General features: G+C 42.9%; 1 protein-coding gene across 1 annotated transcript in view; it reads right to left on the bottom strand.

Annotated features, from left to right (window-relative positions):
- USH2A (usherin) overlaps positions 1 to 18253 on the bottom strand; it is a 624012-nt gene that overhangs the window by 312020 nt on the left and 293739 nt on the right. Inside the window, exons 32-33 of the mRNA XM_045011456.1 lie at positions 12768 to 12881; positions 1871 to 2032 (exon numbers count right to left, since the gene is read on the bottom strand). Coding sequence (XP_044867391.1) covers positions 1871 to 2032; positions 12768 to 12881 — 276 coding nt within the window. The remainder of the gene's footprint in view (positions 1 to 1870; positions 2033 to 12767; positions 12882 to 18253) is intronic.

Below are 18253 nucleotides of genomic sequence, written 5' to 3'. Positions count from 1 at the left end.
AACCACTAGCATGGTGAACATATTCCAAAAATGTTTTTCACACTTTCTAATTCATGACCATTTTGCAAATACATGCTATGGGGCAGAGCACAACCCTAGTAACAACATCAGCACAAATCTTTCAATAATGTTTTTAATAAGAAGACTGGAAGCACATGTATTTTTGCTTCCAAATTTTTAAAAAGAATGTTATGGGACAGTAATAAGAGATTAATGGAGATCTTGGAAAAAAAGATAAATGGTACTACAAGAATACCAGAAAACTGGGTGCAGGAAGGGGGTGAAACTAATTGAACCTATATTTTTGATAAATATTTATTTTTTGCAGAAGAAAAATGCATACTAGTTTAAGCTGTCATTATGCTAACCTATATCCTATTTTTCATATTATTAGTAATATATAATGTGGTAGTTTATATTCAAAAATAAAACCAGAATGTATATACCTCATGTATTTATCCAGAAATACAACAAGGTTACCATGGTTACAAAAAATCCATTACCTTTGAATACAGAATGAAAAAGTTTGACTTAAAGTGTGCGCTATTTATTATAGCAAACATCAACAGCCTTCAGGAGGTTCTCTAACTGGATTCATTTTTCAGTGTCAGAACTGACCCACCGCACTAGTAGCTTATGGCCTGTGCAAATAAAAAAAATGAACTATGCATTTTTAAAAATGTTTTGTACTAACTCAAAATGCAGAAATGTCTTTGAGGTCTTATAATATGCAAAGGTGTTATAGTAAAAAGAAAGTAAGACCCTGACCCTCCTCTATCCTGGGTAGATTATGATTTTAATATCTTTTTTGGTTTTACACCTATCTACAAACATGAATAAACTGTGACTGAACTCGACTATTCCTTTTGCTGCACAAGGCTATACATAGTTCATTATTTTTATTGTATGATAATCCTGAATGACTAATTTGTGGTATGTTGATGAAAAAAAAGGTTAAAGTGAAAGTAAGATGTCAGATGACTGTACATCAATACAAACAGCCAATGAGGGTCATGGAGCTGCTATGTAATAATCTAAGAATACAGATATGTAAAATAGATATTGAGATAGACTGTACAAGTTATATTGGAGGTAGTGAAATGTTTATTATATGCTCAAATTCAATGGGGGCTGTGCAGGAAGGCAACACAGAGAAGGCCATCCAGACACACATTTGAAAGACAATGAGGAAAATTAGTAGCTTGGGGGATCTTACCTCCTATCTCCAACACGTTTCAAGCCTCGTTTTGCCAAAGCTGAAAGTTACCAGATCAAAGGACTATAAAAAGTTAAAAGGAGACTTGATTTCTGTAAAGGGGGGGGGGTGATAAAAGGACTGAGCAAGATTTAAAGACTCCCCAAGGCAGGGAGGGAAAGTACAGGTTTGTGAGTTAAGGGAATAGATGATCACCCAGTCAGAGTGAGGCTCTGTGGAGGAGTCTATAAGGAAGCTAGATCTACCAGGATCACCATGTGGAAAATGGTTAGATATCTTGTAAGCGAGACATGTATTTGGTCTGTTTTACTATTACAAGATCTGTTTCTCTCTTAAATTCTTTTGCTCTAATCAATACTTTGCTATAAGAAGGGTGTCTGGTCACTGGTGTCATTGCTCCTGAAGGGAATAGAACTGCAGGCTCCGAAGATACATCAGGCCTGCTGAGGCAATCACAGTTAGGACTTGGGGATGGCAGTCTACGATGCATGCCTAGAGCAGAAGAACCACGTGCTTTCACTCCAACACAGGAGACAGCTACAGGCCTGAGAACTGAGAGGAGGGTGCATTTGACAAGACCAGGAAGGGTTAGATGTGCAGTTAGCCCATTGACTGTGACATACCCATCTTAGGAGTCACCACTATATAACTCACCTTTGACAATATATTTAGTTCCATTTCCAGTGTAGATTGATACAGCATCCATATATAAAGCATACTGTGTTATAATACCATTTGGTCTCGTTGGAGGACTCCAACTCAGTAGTAAAAATGTGGGAAAGGATATAGCTGTAGGTGGTTGTACGTCTTCAGGGGCTGTAAAAATATTAAATAAATAAATATTGTGCATATATAACTATATATTGTAATGTTTTTGGGTACACAGATACACATCCACTCATGCAAATATCTATATCTACAGATATAAAAAAACCCCAAAACTTCACAATTATAAATCAAGTATACAGACATGAAACCATTATAACAGTGATATTCCAGGTCATTTAGCTTTTAGTGATTGATTGCTATTAGAAATATGCTCACTTAACATTATATATTCATTAGGAGGTCTTGTGGCTATAAGATGCCAACTACATTTTTGAAACTGTGCTACCAACAAGAGGGTGTCTCTCACCACTTGCCATGAGGAAAACCTGGCATGTTTATCAGCACTGATGGTTTAGGTCTCCTGGGTGATTTCTTCTCTGGTTTCTTTTACTTTTTCCTTTTGTGAAAATCCCTTGTGTGTGCACATCACCACTTCTGACAATATTGGGAAATTCCCTATGCATTGTTTAGCGCAATGGATCTTTCATATAACTGGTTAGCAAACCAATTTATGACAAGGAAGAAGGAAGGGACCTATCATTTATAGGTGGTAGAGCTGCTTGCCAGTTCAAGCACCGAGTAATTTTAAAGGATAACCACAAGACTTAACAATGATGTTAGAAATTAGTTACTAAGATAAAAAAATTTATACCTGAATGTCTAAAGTTAGACACCTAAATCTACATTTATCTTATTTTCAGAGATGCTCAGTGCCTGTGGCTCCATAAATTTCAAACAGAGGCTAGAACTTTTCACTTTTGAAAATCAGGCCACTATTTAGATGCCTAAATAGGGTTTTATGTGCCTAACTTTAAGCACTCAAGTATGAACATTTTGACCTAAGATATTTAACATTTTTTATTAAAACTAACCACCTGACCAAGAGCTTTAATTCCTCTCTCCTTGACTTCATATCTTGAAGCACAAATTGATTTTTTTCAAAATCACGGCTGTAGATATTATTAAGGCTATGTTTTAGTCACAGGTATTTTTAGTAAAAATGTCATGGACAGGTCCCAGGCAGTAAACAAAAATTCACAGCCTGTGACCTGTCCGTGACTCATACTATATATCCCTGACTAAAATTTGGGAGGATGCAGCCCAGTGGGGGGAGGAAGTGGAGGGTGGCCAGAGGGTGCTGCAGGTGTGACCTGCGGGGAACCATGGATACTGGGGGGGGAAAGGAGGGTACAGCCCAGTGGGGGTGGGGTGCGCAGCCCAGGGGGATCCCACAGGTACTCAGGGAGGCTGTGGCCTGGGGGGACGCCACAGGTGCTGGGGGGGGGAGGGTGCTGCAAGTGTGACCTGCAGGGAACCATGGATACTGGGGGGCGGGGGAAGGAGGGTACAGCCCAGTGGGGGTGGGATGCACAGCCCGGGGGGATCCCACAGGTACTCAGGGAGGCTGTGGCCTGGGGGGATGCCACGGGTGCTGGGGGGTGGTTGGCAGGACTTGGGCAGGTTCCCTACCCGCCCCTGGGAAGCAGTGACCTCCGGTTCCTAAGCTTCACATGCTGCCTCCACTCCACCCCAACCTCCAGTTCTGCAGCTCCCATTGGCTGGGAACCACAGCCAATGGGAGCTGTGGGAGTGGTGCCTGTGGGCAGAGGCAACATGTGGAGCTAGGATCTGAGGGAGAAGAGTTCCTGTCACCCTTCTGGCGATCCCCCCCCAGTAAGCACCACCTCACACCCTAGTCTCCAGTCCTGAGCCCCCCAACACCTAAACTCCTGCTGCTGGGGGGTGGAGAGTGGCCCAAGACTTCCCCAGCAGCACTGGATCAATCACTGCCCATCGATCCAGCCGGTAGTGTAGACAAGCCCAGAGTTCCAGCCCAAGCTACGACTTCCAAGAGCTATCCACACAGCTATTTGTAGAACACTAGCCCAAATCTCTCAACCTGGGCTGGGAGGCTCACTGCCATAGGTTGAATAGACATACTCTCAAAGGTCCAGTTCTGCCTCCCTTGTAGTGAATTAAAGCATAACTCCACAGCAACACCTCTGAATATCATAAGGGTGGCAGAACTGGGGCTTACTCACTCTGGCAGGAATATCTGGTAATTTACAAGCACTATTTTGGCGTTAAAAAATTCATATGTAAACCTTCCCAACGTGAACGTGTATCTTCAGAAATGAGCATTTTTTTTCTGAATCACATAGAATTCCTGTATTAGCTAGTACATTTACTAAGCTGAACAAATAAGAAAAATAATTTTAAGGAAAATTGTAATATGCAATAAAGCAAATATATGATAATATTGGATTTCCTTACGTATGGCATTGGCTCCATTAACATTTTTTTGCAGAGGAAGCCCACAAATAATGTAATTTTAATAGATAATGAAATGAGTAATAAGTTATCAATTCACTAAAATATCAGTGTATTTAACAACATCCTACAAAACTATAATTGGAATTAAGGATTTAGAACTGGATTGGTACTCTTAGTAGACATCAAAGGATTGACATAAAAACAATGCTCAGATAATTGCAGATGGCAAAAACCCCTCAGGATAAGCCTAGCAAACCTGCTTATTTTGGTAAAATTTTCTCTCATTGTAAACATTTAGCCTACAGGCAATTGGAAGTTCCATTATATGTGTCCTCATGCCCCGCCACAAGGCTAACCAGTGCACATAGGCTAACCCCCCACAGTTCCTTCTCTACCGCAGAGTCATTGACAAGAACTGAAGTAGAGGGGAGGAAGGTGGGTTGTGGAGCACCCATAGGGACACATCTCAATGAACCATTGTTACTACACAAGGTGAGTAACTTCCTCTGCTCCTTCAAGTAGTATCCCTTCGGGGTGCTCCACTGTAGGTGACTCCCGAGCAGTAGCCCCACTGGAGGCTGGCACTTCGGAGTCGAGTCAGTTACAGATGACAGTACTGTGGAGCCAAAGATGGCATCAGAGGTGGAGTCCCCAATCGCACAATGTTCTGTGAAGGTATGGACAGATTTCTGTTGTAGCGACATTCTTGAGGAAGGCAACAGATGAAAATATCAACCTAGTGGAATGTGAGAATACCATCTGGAAGTGTCATGTTGTGAACCCGATAACATTGTCTAATGTAGTTTGAGACCCACATGGAAAGTCTCTGGGCTGATATTGCTGAGCCCTTGGATCTTTCCGCAGTAGAAAGGAAAAGCCTAGGAAACTTCCTAAAAGCCTTCGCCCTATCCAGGTAAAAGGCCAGGGAGCTCCTAACGCCTTGTGTGTGCGGTATAGCCTCCCTGTTATCACGGTGTGGCTCAGGGTAAAAAGTTAGAAGGTGGATAATTTGGTTCATGTGAAAAGGGGTGGTCACCTTAGGTGTGAATTTCAGGTGTGGCCTGAGTGTGACCTTGTCCCAAAAGAATACCGTGTAGGAAAGATGTGCCATCAGAGCTGCTATTTCCCCTATTCTCGTAGCCAAGGTGATTGCCACCAGGAAGACCGTTTTCATTGACAGGTATGTAAGTGAACAGCCAGGGGTTCCAAGGGAGGTCTAGTCAGGCTTTTCAACACTAGATTTAGATCCCATGTAGGGTTGGGATGTCAGGGTTGTGTAAAAAGGTTTACTATACTCCTGAGGAATCATTTTGTGGTTGGGTGTGATAGCTCTGAGTAGCCCTCTGCTTATCGGTGGAAGGCTATTATAGCCACTAAGAGAACTTTGAGTGAACTGAGAGATAGTTCCCATTTTTTTAAGAGTCAGTGCACAGTCTAGGATCTTTGGAAGAGTAGTGGATGTTGGAGAAATTTGTTGAGAATTACACCAAGTCTGAAATCTGGATAATTTTTTTGTGGGTAAATACAGTATGTTGTGGATTTTCTACTGTTTAATTATACCTCTTGTACCTCCTCCAAGCAGGAACTTTCTATGCATTTGAAACATGAAGGAGCCAAGCCTTGATACGGAGAATCCCAAGGTTGGGATGTAGAGTACATCCTTTGTTCTATGAATGGAGGTATGGAGTGGACTGGAGAGAGATTGGTGGGCATCTTGAGAGCTGTGACAGGTAAGGGTGATAATTCTGTCTCAGCCAAGTGGGAGCAATCAGTATGACATGTGTACCGTCTCATTTTTAATAGGATTTTTGACAGTAGGGGAAATGGAGGAAAGGCATGGAGGAAGGTCCATTGCTTAGGGAATGTTGCCCCAGCCCTGCTCTAGAGCAGTAACATAGACATTTCTTGTTCAATAAAGTGATGAACAGGTCTGTGATCAGAGTCCCCCACCACCTGAATAGGTTGTACAGCACTGCTGGGTGCATCTCCCCTTCCTGGTCATGTGGGAACCTGCAACTTAGACTGTCCACTATCGAGTTTTGTGTGCCTGGAAGATAGACTGCTGATAGTGTAATGTGGGAGATGCACCAGTTCCATAACGTTAGTGCTTCTGCACAGACAGAGGGTGATCTGGCTCCTCCCTGTCGATTTATGCAGTACATGCATGCTATGTTGTCTGTTAGGACGCTTTTGTGTGTGTTCCCTTGATCAGTGGGAGGAAGTGGGTGCAGGCACTGCTGACCACCCTGAGCTCGAGGAGGTTGATGTGGAGGCATATCTTCATGGACAACCATTTGCCTTGTGTTGTAAGGTTGTTTAGATGCATTCCCCATCCTATGAGGGATGCGTTGGTGGTGAGAAGTACCAACTGGGAAGTTTGCAAAAAGGGCATCCCTTTGCAAATATTTCCTGTGTTTTTCCACCAGTACAGGGAGTTTTTTACCTTGGTGGACAGTGACAGAGGTTTATCTTGTCCATCTCTATTTAGTCTGTAGACTGAGCTGAACCACATCTGGAAACACTGCATGTGAAGCCTGGAATGAGGTATCACCGCTGTGCCAGCTGCCATATCCCCCAAAAGTTGGAGGCAGTGTCTGACTGATATTTGGGGGCTGTTTCGTATTGTCTCTATGAGCACACCCCAGGAGAGGAACCTGTGCTGAGGCAGGAGTACTTTGGCCTGTAACAAGACGAGGTCAGTCATTATGAATTCTAGGCATTGTTCTGGGATGAAGGTTGATGTCTGGGTGTTGATCTGTAAGCCCAGTTCCGTGAATAAGTCTACAGCAATTTTGGTAACCTGACAAGCCTCGTTGAAGGAGCACGCTCTCAGGAGGCAATCATACAGGTAGGAGTAGATCATGATCCCCTGGGAGCATAGGCGAGCACCCACTACTGAAAGAACCTTGTAGAATACCCTCGAAGCCGATGACAACCTGAAGGGGAGTACTCTTTACTGATAGTGGTGTTGTCCTAGGGTAAACATGAGGAACTGTCCGAGAGATAGTAGGATTGAAATATGGAAATAAGCATCCTGAAGGTCAAGGGCCAAAAAAAAGTCTCCCTCTGCCAGTGCTGGAATAATCATTGCTAGAGTGACCATCTAGAATTTTTGAGCTTTGACAAACTTGTTGAGTGCTCTGAGGTCCAGCATAGCTCTCAATCTCCCTTCCTCTGGGGTTTTAGGAAATAACAAGACTAAAAACCTTTGCCTCATAGATGTTGAGGTACTGGTTCTATGGTTCCTAACTGGAAGAGGCAATCTCTCTCTTTTTGTAGTAAACTCTCATGAGAAGAGTCCCTGAAGGACGGGAAGAGTAATGATGGAGGGAGGCAAAGTGGATGGAATACCCATTTTGAATGATTTCCAAGACCCATTGGTCCAATGTTATGCATTCCCAGGTCCTGCGGAACATGGCAAGGTAGTAGCTTAATTGGTAGAATGGGTTAGCTGTAGCAGATGAGGGGAGTGGTCTGTCAGCACCTCAACTAACATGTCAAAATTGATATCTTAAGGTAGACGGTTGCAACCTGGAAGGCTGTGGACCTGACAGTTTGCGTCCGGAGAACCTAGATTTATTTCTCTGAGGTTCATAAAAGCATTGAATCTGGTATCAGGAGGTACGGGCTTTATGTTGGGGCTGTGGACTAAATATTGTTTTTTGTCCAGGTATATAGATTCCTAATAAGTAGAGAATGGCCCTGAAATCTTTAAAGGTATGGAGAGACACATCAGTATTCTCTGCAAACAACTTAGTGCCTTCAAAGGGAAGGTCTTCAACAGTTGTCTGCACCCCTTTAGAGAAACCTGAAAGGTGTAACCATGGCATACATCGCATGACCACCGTCATGGAGATGGACTGGGCCACTGTATTGGCTGCATCGAGGGCTGACTGGAGAGTTGTTTTGGCTACTAGCTGCCCTTCCTGGATGATAGCTCAGAATTGGTTGCACTGTGACTCTGGGAGATGATCAATAAAGCTGTTGAGTTTTGAATAATTGACATAATCATACTTCGCTGTTAAGGCTTGATAGTTTGTGATTCGAAACTGCAATGTGGCTGAAGAGTTGGCATTCGGCCCAAAGATGTCCAAGCATTTCCAATCCCTATCATAGGGAGTGGATCTCATTTGGTTTTGACGGGACTGGGAGTTTGCCACATCCATAAGAATGGAGTTGGGGGAAGGGTGAGAGAAGAGAAATTCCAACTCCCCAGACAGGATGTAATATTTTTTATTGGCCCATTTACAAGTAGGCCTCACTGATGCTGAGGTTTGTCATATAGTGTTGCAGGTCCTCATTGATGGGGAAAGCTATTCTGGAGGTTGAGAAAGAGTGTGGAACGTCAAGGAGTTTGTAATGAATGTCCTTGACTTCCTCCAAGGGTATCTGCAGTGTGTCTGCAACTTTTTTTGCCAAGCCCTGGGAGAGCTGGAAATCATCATCTAAGGATGGTGGCAGGGCATGAATGCCTCATTTGGAGAGGAGGAAGCAGGGGCGGCTCCAGACCCCAGCACGCCAAGCGCGTGCTTGAGGCGGCATGCCGCGGGGGGGTGCTATGCCGGTCCCTGGGAGGGCGACAGGCAGGGCTCCGGTGGACCTCCCGCAGGCATGCCTGTAGGAGGGCCACCAGAGCCACGGGACAGGTGACCGGCAGAGCGCCCACTGCGGCATGCCGCCCTGCTTGGGGCGGTGAAATGTCTAGAGCTGCCCCTGGGAGAAAGAGATGTAACTTCAGAGTAACTTCTTCTTCAACTCCACCCTCATATTCCTCCATGATCTCTTCTGAAGGTTTTGAGGTTCTGGATGCCATAGCCGAAGGGGAATGTCTCAAGGGCTTATGAGTGAGGCTGGAAGCCTGAGAAGTGTGGGGGTGATATGCACCCAGGTATCCCAGTATGGCCACTGGGGCAGTGGAATAGAGCCCAGTGGTGGTGCCCATGGTTGGTCATATGCCAGTGGGGGGGGGGGAAGATTGGGGGTATACCCAAGGAGCCTCTTGATAACAGACATATATGAGGGTGCATTGCCTCCCTCCGAAACTGATGGAGGGAGGAACTACTCTACACTCATAGAATATCAGGGTTGGAAGGGACCTCAGGAGGTCATCTAGTCCAAACCCTGCTCAAAGCAGGACTAATCCCCAGACAGATTTTTGCCCCAAATGGCCCCCTGAAGGATTGAACGCACAACCCTGGGTTTAGCAGGCCAATGCTCAAACCACTGAACTATCCATCCCCCGTCCCTGGTGGGCAAAACTTGGCAGAGAAGGCACTTCTTGAAGCCTGCTGAGCCGGGTATACCTTGCTGGGGAAAGGGGTCCCCGACAAAAGAAGGGGGAAAATAAAGTTTTGTTTGTTTGCTTTTTGTTTTGGAAGAGAGATACAGAGGAAAAGGCTCCAACTAAAACTGAAGAGATTAAGTGCTAAAAATGCTAAAGAAGCTAATTATCGAAACAGACTGCTAATGGCTCTGTCTCTAGCCCAGGGCAGTTTAGAAGGAACTGAGGGGGATTAGCCTGTGTGCGCTGGTTAGCCTTGTGGCAGGGCATTAGGAGAGACAGTGCATGTGTGGGCCTAACCAACACGGCTATCAAAGTTCTCTGATCAGCAGTACAGGGACGGAAGCACACCTATAGGGACACTACTCAAAGTAGTAGGATTTCCTTATGCTTGTTTTAAACCTGCTGCCTATTAATTTCATTGTGTGACTCCCGGTTCTTGTGTTATGTGAAGAGGTAAATAACACATCCTTATTCACTTTCTGCACACCATTCATCGTTTTATAGATATCCATCATATCCCCTCGTAATAGTCTTTTTTCGACGAAAATTACAAGTCTTTGTAATCTCTCTTCATATGGAAACTGTTCCATCCCCCTAATCATTTTTGTTGCTCTTCTCTGTACCTTTTCCAATTCTAATATATCTTCTTTGAAATGGGGCAAACAGTATTCAAGGTGTGGGAGTACCATGGATTTATATAGGGGCATTATGATATTTTCTGGCTTATTATCTATCCCTTCCTAATGGGTCTTGGCATTCTGTTAGCTTTTTTGACTGCCACTGCATGTTCAGTAGATGTTTTCAGAGAACTATCCACAATGACTCCAAGAGCTCTTTCTTGAATGGGAACAACTAATTTAGACCCCATCATTTTGTATGTATAGTTGGGATTATGTTTTCCAATGTGCATTACTCTGCATTTATCAACATTGAATTTCATCTGACATTTTGTTTGCCCAGTCACCCAGTTTTGTGAGATCCCTTAGGGTATATCTTCACTACTGGCTGGATCGGCAGGCAGCGTTCGATCCAGCGGGGATCAATTTATTGCATCTAGTCTAGACGTGATAAATCGACCCCCAACCCCTCTCCCATTGACTCCTTTACTCCAGCTTGCGAGAGGCGCAGGCAGAGTCGACGGGGAAGTCACCGCGGTAAGTTGAGCTTCACATAGCTGAAGTTGCATAACTTAGATTGATCCCCACCACCATCCCCAGTGTAGACCAGGCCTTAGTAACTCCTCATAGTCTGCTTTGGACCTAACTCAGGGCTGGCTCCAGGCACCAGCCAACCAAGCACGTGCTTGGGGCTGCACCTTGGGGCAGGGCAGTGCTCGGGTTTTTTGGGGGTTTTTTTTGGTTCGTCGGGGCAGCGCTGGAGGGGTTTTTTTGTTTGTTTTGGTGGCGCAGCACTCGGGGAGCGGGGCTTCGGGTGGCGCAGCACGTGGGGGGGTGGGGCTTTGGCGGTGCGGGGGGGGCGGGGGCTGGTGTGGCGCTTGGAGGGGGCGGGGGCTTGGGGAAGCGCGGTGCTCGGAGAGAGGGTGGGGGCATGGAATGGCGCTCAGGGGGGCAGGGCCTTGGTGCGGCGCAGTGCTCTGAGGGGGATGGGGCTCCGGACGGCGTGGCACTTGGGGGGCAGGGCTTTGGATGGTGTGGTGCTCGGGGGGTCGGGGGCTGGTGCGGTGCTCTGAGGGGGGGCGGGGTGCTCTTCTTTTTTCTTGGAGTGGCAAAAAACTTAGAGCCGGCCCTGACCTATCTTGAATAATTTTGTATAGTCTGAAAAATTTGCCACATGTTTGTTTACCTCTTTTTTGACATGATTTATGAATACGCAGAACCGCACTGGTCCCAGTACAGATCTCTGGGAGACACTACTATTTACCTCTCTCCATTTTGAAAACTGACCTTTTAGCTAAAACCTGGTTCTAGAAAAGCACGTGAGTCCAGAGAGGTAAAGGGTTATTTTTTTCCCCACACTAATTCACCCATCCCTACAAAGAGTTGGGGCTTTGGCATAAGTTTACAGCTGATCCAAACTTTGTGGATGAGAACCATGTCTAATTTTAACACATTAGAAGTAGTGCGGTTTTGATTTTTCTAGTTTGCCTCTAATTTACATCAACTTGTGCTGAAGTCTTAGTTCCATGTTAGCACTGTATCACTATTTCTTTATTTAACTAATTAAAAAAAAAAGATGAATAGAAAAAAGAGGAGCCTATATTTGCTTCTTAAAAAACACACCACACACCAGATGGGAATATTTTTTTAAGATGAGTTTTGAAATTGTTTCACCTCATGGAAGACGAAATATTGTTTTACACATAAGGGTCAAATTATACTGATGTAAATCTGGAGTAACTGCTGATTTCAAGTGGATTACTTCAGCTTTAGGCTGATGTAACTGAGAGATGAATTGGACCTGGATCGTATGTTTAAGTGAGATAGGAGTTACATATGCTTCAGATCTTTTGGGAACAGTTCCTCCAGTAATTGATGCACAGTAGTTATTGAGCTGGTCTCTAAAGCCAGAACTGTAATATATTTTCCTTCTTCCAGCTCTAGATCTTAATGCAAGCTTAAGAAACCTTAATTTATGCTTGCAACTTTTAAGTTCCAAGTACAACAAAAAATGTGTAAGAGTTAAGAAAAGAAGCAGAAAATTGAGCAGTGATTAATAAATAGCTAAATTGGCATTCGGAGGTTCCATCATACTAAAATAATTGTTGCCTATGCTAGTGTTTAGCAGTTAAAAGAGACCATGGAAATCAACCGTTTGATTCTCAATTTCATACTGTGCCATACAATCAATTCTTTTTAGTCAGACTGTCTCTAGATTTACTTCTGAGCCATAGTAAAATGAGGAAGCTTTCATTAATCTTTCAGATGCTTCATATTAATGACAAGGCTCTTGCATGAACAATGTAACAGCAATTAAAAAGCCCATTAATCTGCATTACAGCTATTAAAGATGCATGTCATTAAAGGGTATGGAGTTTGATTCATTTTCGCACCCCCCCAAAAATGGAGCAATTATGCTCTGGCAATGCACTTTGTCATCAAATTAGGTTGGGGTTTTCCAGCAAATGGCTTTGCAGCATTTAGCTCTTCTCCTATTTTATTATTCATGACTGAAATGTGGAAGTCAAGACCTTTGAAATTACTTTACCTTCTTGTGGAGTGGAGATGTTCAATGCATGTGAGCTCTCAGTACAGCCAGCCAAAGTGCAAGCAGTTAGGGTTACACCATAGTTTGCGAAGGGTTGCAAGCCTGTCAACATGCCTACAACAGAAGAAATTAATGTTGCATATGTACACTATTCGGTCCCATGTATGTACATATACAGTCACAATGCTATAATTACATTGTCCAGCAATATTTACATAAAATAATATACTTACAGTAGTACAGGAGGAAAGGACAAAGCATTAAAACTTGCATTTCTAGTTCCCCATGGTTTGGAATAGTTTCTGCTTTTTAAAAATAAATCATGTTTTGTTCAGAACAATAGGCTAATATTGTGCCGCTGAAATCTTCCAGTTATTCTTTGTAAACTAGAAGTTATTTCAAGATTTCAGCAGCTTAAATACATATAACTATTGACTCAGCTTTTCTTCATCCCTTCCCCACCAAATTGTTTTACTTATAAGTTTTGTTTTTCCCAAAAAATGTCTAAAGTCTGGTATAAAACTAAAGAGATCTTCCTCTCAGGCATTAACACTGTTCTAAAAAGCTTCCCATTTTAATCCAAGATATCAAGCTCCTGGTACCATATGAAACAAATCATCTGAGTTCCATTACTTCAGTGGCATCGTATAATCCCCATGTTAATACACCACCACAGTAACGGAACCCAATTGACACAGCACCCAAGGATTCAACAAGGAAAGATTTGTATACTTGTGCTTTTTCAGGACTTATTGGTGTTAGTGAAGAGAGGTGGATAGAATTCTGTTATAAATCAGCCATGAGTGATACCAATTTGATTTCACTCCTGGATGCACTCCTGGAAAAAAAAAAAGGTCATCCTAGTACTCAAAAAAATGTAGGGATAGGTGTTACGATTCAGTGAGGAGTATTAGCGTAGGAAATCTCACAGTTATATTAAATTGGAAAATATAGAAGTACCACAGTGAAAGTGTACAAACGTTCAAGAAATCTGTCAAAGCATTAGCAGTTCCCATTTCAAAGCAGGTGAAATAATAAAATAATGTGAAGTGAAACTTCAGAAAAAAATAATAAAAAATGAAAGCAGACTCTTGCCGACTTTCAATGTGCATCATATTCTGATGTCCACTATGTATACACTGGCTTCCAAGTGTAGAATTCCACCTTAGGTGCCAAATTGTGCTATTTAGGCACTGTCCTGCACTGGGGCGATAAAAAGCTGTACTTTTTCATAAGCAGCTTGGGAAATAACTTTCTATTGAAAGCTACAAAATTATATTTAATTGGAAAATGCAGAGGTAAAGAGCTTGCCCTAAGATCCCCTCAGTGCAGTGTCATGATGCTGCCTCCTTCACCTCCTGCCCCCTTTGGCGTGATGTGTGCACTTGGAGGTGGATGTAGGTAGCAGTCCCTACCATTAACAGTCAATGCAGAAAATGTCCCTTCTTCTTGTGCAGGACATCACAGTAAATGTCAAAGTTGGTGCAGTTTTTCTTTGAGGTACACAAGTGACAATCCAAAGTGATGTATTCTCCTAGTATTTGCAAAGAAGCTTGCAGATGCTACAGTTTTCCAGACCAATCTTTCACTGAAATGGAGATGCTTGGTTTATTCTTATACTTGACTGAAAAATCATGAAAGCTCGCAGATGCCAAAATCTTTCAATTTATCTCTTTGAGGGCCTGATTCTACTCCCTTACCCCAGTATAAATCAGGGGTAACTCCAGTCAATGTAGTTCCATTTAAGAGTAAAAATGGTGAAAGATCAATACCCTCCCTCTATGATCATAGTTCTTGATTCTGCTAATCATCAGTTGATAATGGAAAGCTGCACTGACACCTCTGAATCTAATGTAAATGCTACAGCAGATACACTGAAGGCAGAGCAGGATCAGCAGCAGTACCAACAAACTTTGCCTGTAATCTTTCGATGATGGAAGACAGCAATTTGAAAGCACATTGAATAAGCATAAAGTAGGCATTATTGAGGTTTTTAAAGTTTTAGCATCCCGTGTAATGCAGGAATGCAGGCATCTGTATTAAACTATTTGGCACCAGCATCTCCAGGGAATCGCTCTGCTAAGCACTAATGCATTTTGCATTAATACTTAACATTGACACATACCTAGTGTGGGGGGCAGGAGGGAGAGGGGAAGGACGAAGAGGAAAGTAAAACCACACAGTTTGAATTACCTTGAGCCAATAAATAGGTGCATGAACCAATGTATCCAAATGTGACATTTGCATGTTCTCTGCTGTGAGAAGTGTGGTAGGGGATATTTTGTTATACATCAAGTGCCTTTTCACATTGTATTCTGCTGTGCTTTTGGATGCAATTTAGTTGTATTTTACATTTAGCAGCCATAGCTTATTCTCCTTATGAGATAGTGAGTTAATACTCCTTGAATTTTTTGTTGGGAGACATTCTGTGGGGTCTCCAATGGCTTCAGGCACCACCCGCAGCAACAGTACATCCAGAAAGATGCCCAAAGCACTGGAGGAATTTTTATTTATTTATTTTACAAAATGCAAAAATATTACATGCTGTATCTGCGCTGCATTAGATTTTACATATTGAATCATCTGACAGGGATGTGAAGAACAGTGGGCTTCTAAAAATCATTCTTTGTAAATCTTGTTCATTTTTTTTTAGTAAAGGCTTATACAGAGAAATTCACTCTTTTCCTTTACACATAACATGTCCACTATTTTGCCAGCAACAAGGAAGCAGATGAACTAAATAGGTAGGCAACGGAAAGTGCAGTTTTTATTTACATACTTCAATAAACTACTTTTTTCCTCAGCTGCCAACCTAGCTATTTGGCCAGCATCCGCTGTAATCTGTTCTCCTTCATTATGTTAATCTGTGGGCGGAAAGATTGCTGTCATCTTCAAATCGCTTGTACAGCAATGGTAAACACCTTGGCCTGTCTGTAATTGGACAGGTGTCTGCTTTGGTGTCACTCGGCTTTTAATTCAATTAAAGAACTGGCTGCTCTTCTCTCATTACTCGCTCATTTTCCTCTGCACTTTTAGTCAGCTATTGAAATTTACACCCGGTGCCTGCCTATCCCAGAGTCAGCAGTCCCATAACAAAGATCAGCTTTGATATACGTGCTTTAATTTATAGCAGAGCAAAGAAAATTATGTAATCTTGTTACAAAACTGCCCTGAGACCCATCTGAAAATGGTAGAGGGTCTTTTAAATAGTTTAACTCTTAATTTGTACACTATCATGTCAGCATCTCTTAAAGGCAATACTTGACATCCAGGTAGATAGTTCATGCGGCTGCATCACAAAGTGATGTTAACCACTGTGACAAAGTTCCTCCTCTCCCTTGGTGGGTCCTGCGCTTATTGGCGGATTTGCTCACCTCACAGTTTCACCCCGTGGGTCAGGAAACAGCCCAGAGACATTTCCCTCTGGTAGAAGCCACAGTCCAGGTCAATTCTTCCTGTGTTTGATCAGGAGTTGGGAGGTTTGGGGGGAACCCGGGCCCACCCTCTACTCCAGGTTCCAGCCCAGGGCCCTGTGGACTGCAGCTGTCTAGAGTGCCTCCTGGTACAGTTGCACGACAGCTACAACTCCCTGGGCTACTTCCCCATGGCCTCCTCCCACCATCTTTGGCCTCACCACCAGACCTTCCTCCAGATGTCTGATAACGCTTGTACTTCTCAGTCCTGCAGCAGTAAGCCTACTCACTCTCAGCTTCTTGCACACCTCTTTCTCCCAGTTCCTCGCACACACTTCCTCTCCTCTGGCTCCCTGGCTCCCTTTGGCCTGACTGAAGTGAACCCTTTTATAGCATCAGAGGGACCTTAATTAGAGTCAGGTACTTAACAGCCTCACCTGACTCTTAGCAAGTTAATTGGAGTCAGGTGTTCTCATTAGTCTGGAGCAGCCCCTGCTCTGGTAACTCAGGAAACAGAAAACTGCGTATCCAGTGGCCAGTATATCTCCCTTCTACTACTCTGCTGTTCTCAACTGGCCTGGGTCTATCACACCACACAAATTCTGCCCTCAGATATGCATCCACAGCTACCACTGAAGTAAATAGGAACTGTGTGGATAAACCAGTGGGTGGAATGGAATGCTTAGTAAATGTTACAGTCAAAGCTGCTTGAAATTATAGAACGTTACCTCTGCAATAGAATCATCCTCCCAACATTTGAGTTACGAGATCCCCAGTCTTGTTCAGCTTGCTACTGAAGTACAGTTGAATTCTTCTAGGTTTTAAATTTAAATCACAGAATCAGTTCCAAGCCTTAAAATCCACATGGTGGATTATAGACAGTAAATCAATCCAATGCACCACTCTTTCTGCCCACTAAAAGGAACCTCAGGAAATAAATTAAAGTCCTAACACAGACATTTTGACGCAGTGACCCCATGAAACTGAGTAATGTCATTTGTTAAATATGGATGTAAAGTTAACTGTGTAACAGATCTGTAAACGCACACCTAGAACATTAAGCCCACTTGGTATGCAAAACTAGTATTTAATTTTCTATACTTTTATTAAAATATTTTTTACATTATTTGTAGTATTTAAAGATGGGATTTAGTAACAGTTTAGGAAGAAAAAACATGAGGATTATTCTCACATTATCTGAAATGGGGGAAACATGTAGGGAAATGGGTCCACAATACATTTATGGTAAAATAGAGGTCTGGTAAGATGACAGGTAGGTGACACGGCAGTAGAATGACTGTACCCAATCGGGCGTGGAATGTGGGGCAAACTCAAACAGCAACAGTTAAGATATTTGTACACCAATACAAGGAGCCTCAGTAACAAACTGGAGGAACTAGATATTATAGGAATAACAGAAACATGGTGGAATAGTAGCCATGATTGGACTACAGTATTGAAAGGTATGGGCTGTTGAAAGAAAGAAAGAAAGAAAGAAAGAAAGTTGAGTAGACTGTAGACTGTAAAGAAATTATCAGAGGGGTAGCCGTGTTAGTCTGGATCTGTAAAAGCAGCAAAGAATCCTGTGGCACCTTATAGACTAACAGACGTTTTGCAGCATGAGCTTTCGTGGGTGAATACCCACTTCATCGGATGCAAGAAAATTATGTAAAGAAATTATAAGTGATAGAATGGACAAGATAGAGTCTATTTGGGCCAAAATCACTTTGGGGAAGAAAGCTACCAGAGGATCCCCAATATAGTGCTTGAGGTGTATTACAGACCACCAGGATTTGATTTGGTTATGGACAGAGACCTCTTTAATGTTTTTAATTAACTAAATACTACTGGAAATTGTGTGATTATGGGAGACTTAAATTTCCCAAATATAGATTGGAGGACAAGTATTACCAAGTATAGTAGGGCCCAGATTTTCCTGGATGTAGTAACTGACAGATTTCTTCACCAGATAGCTGCTGAACCAATAAGAGGCTATGTCATTTTAGATTTGGTATTAGTGAGTAGTGAGGACCTCATAGAAGAACTGGTTGTAGAGGACAGCCTTGGTTCAAG

This window comes from Mauremys mutica, chromosome 3, assembly GCF_020497125.1.
Source record: "Mauremys mutica isolate MM-2020 ecotype Southern chromosome 3, ASM2049712v1, whole genome shotgun sequence".
In the NCBI taxonomy this organism is placed as follows: Eukaryota; Metazoa; Chordata; order Testudines; family Geoemydidae; genus Mauremys; species Mauremys mutica.
This window is presented reverse-complemented; position numbering and strand designations above follow the sequence as displayed.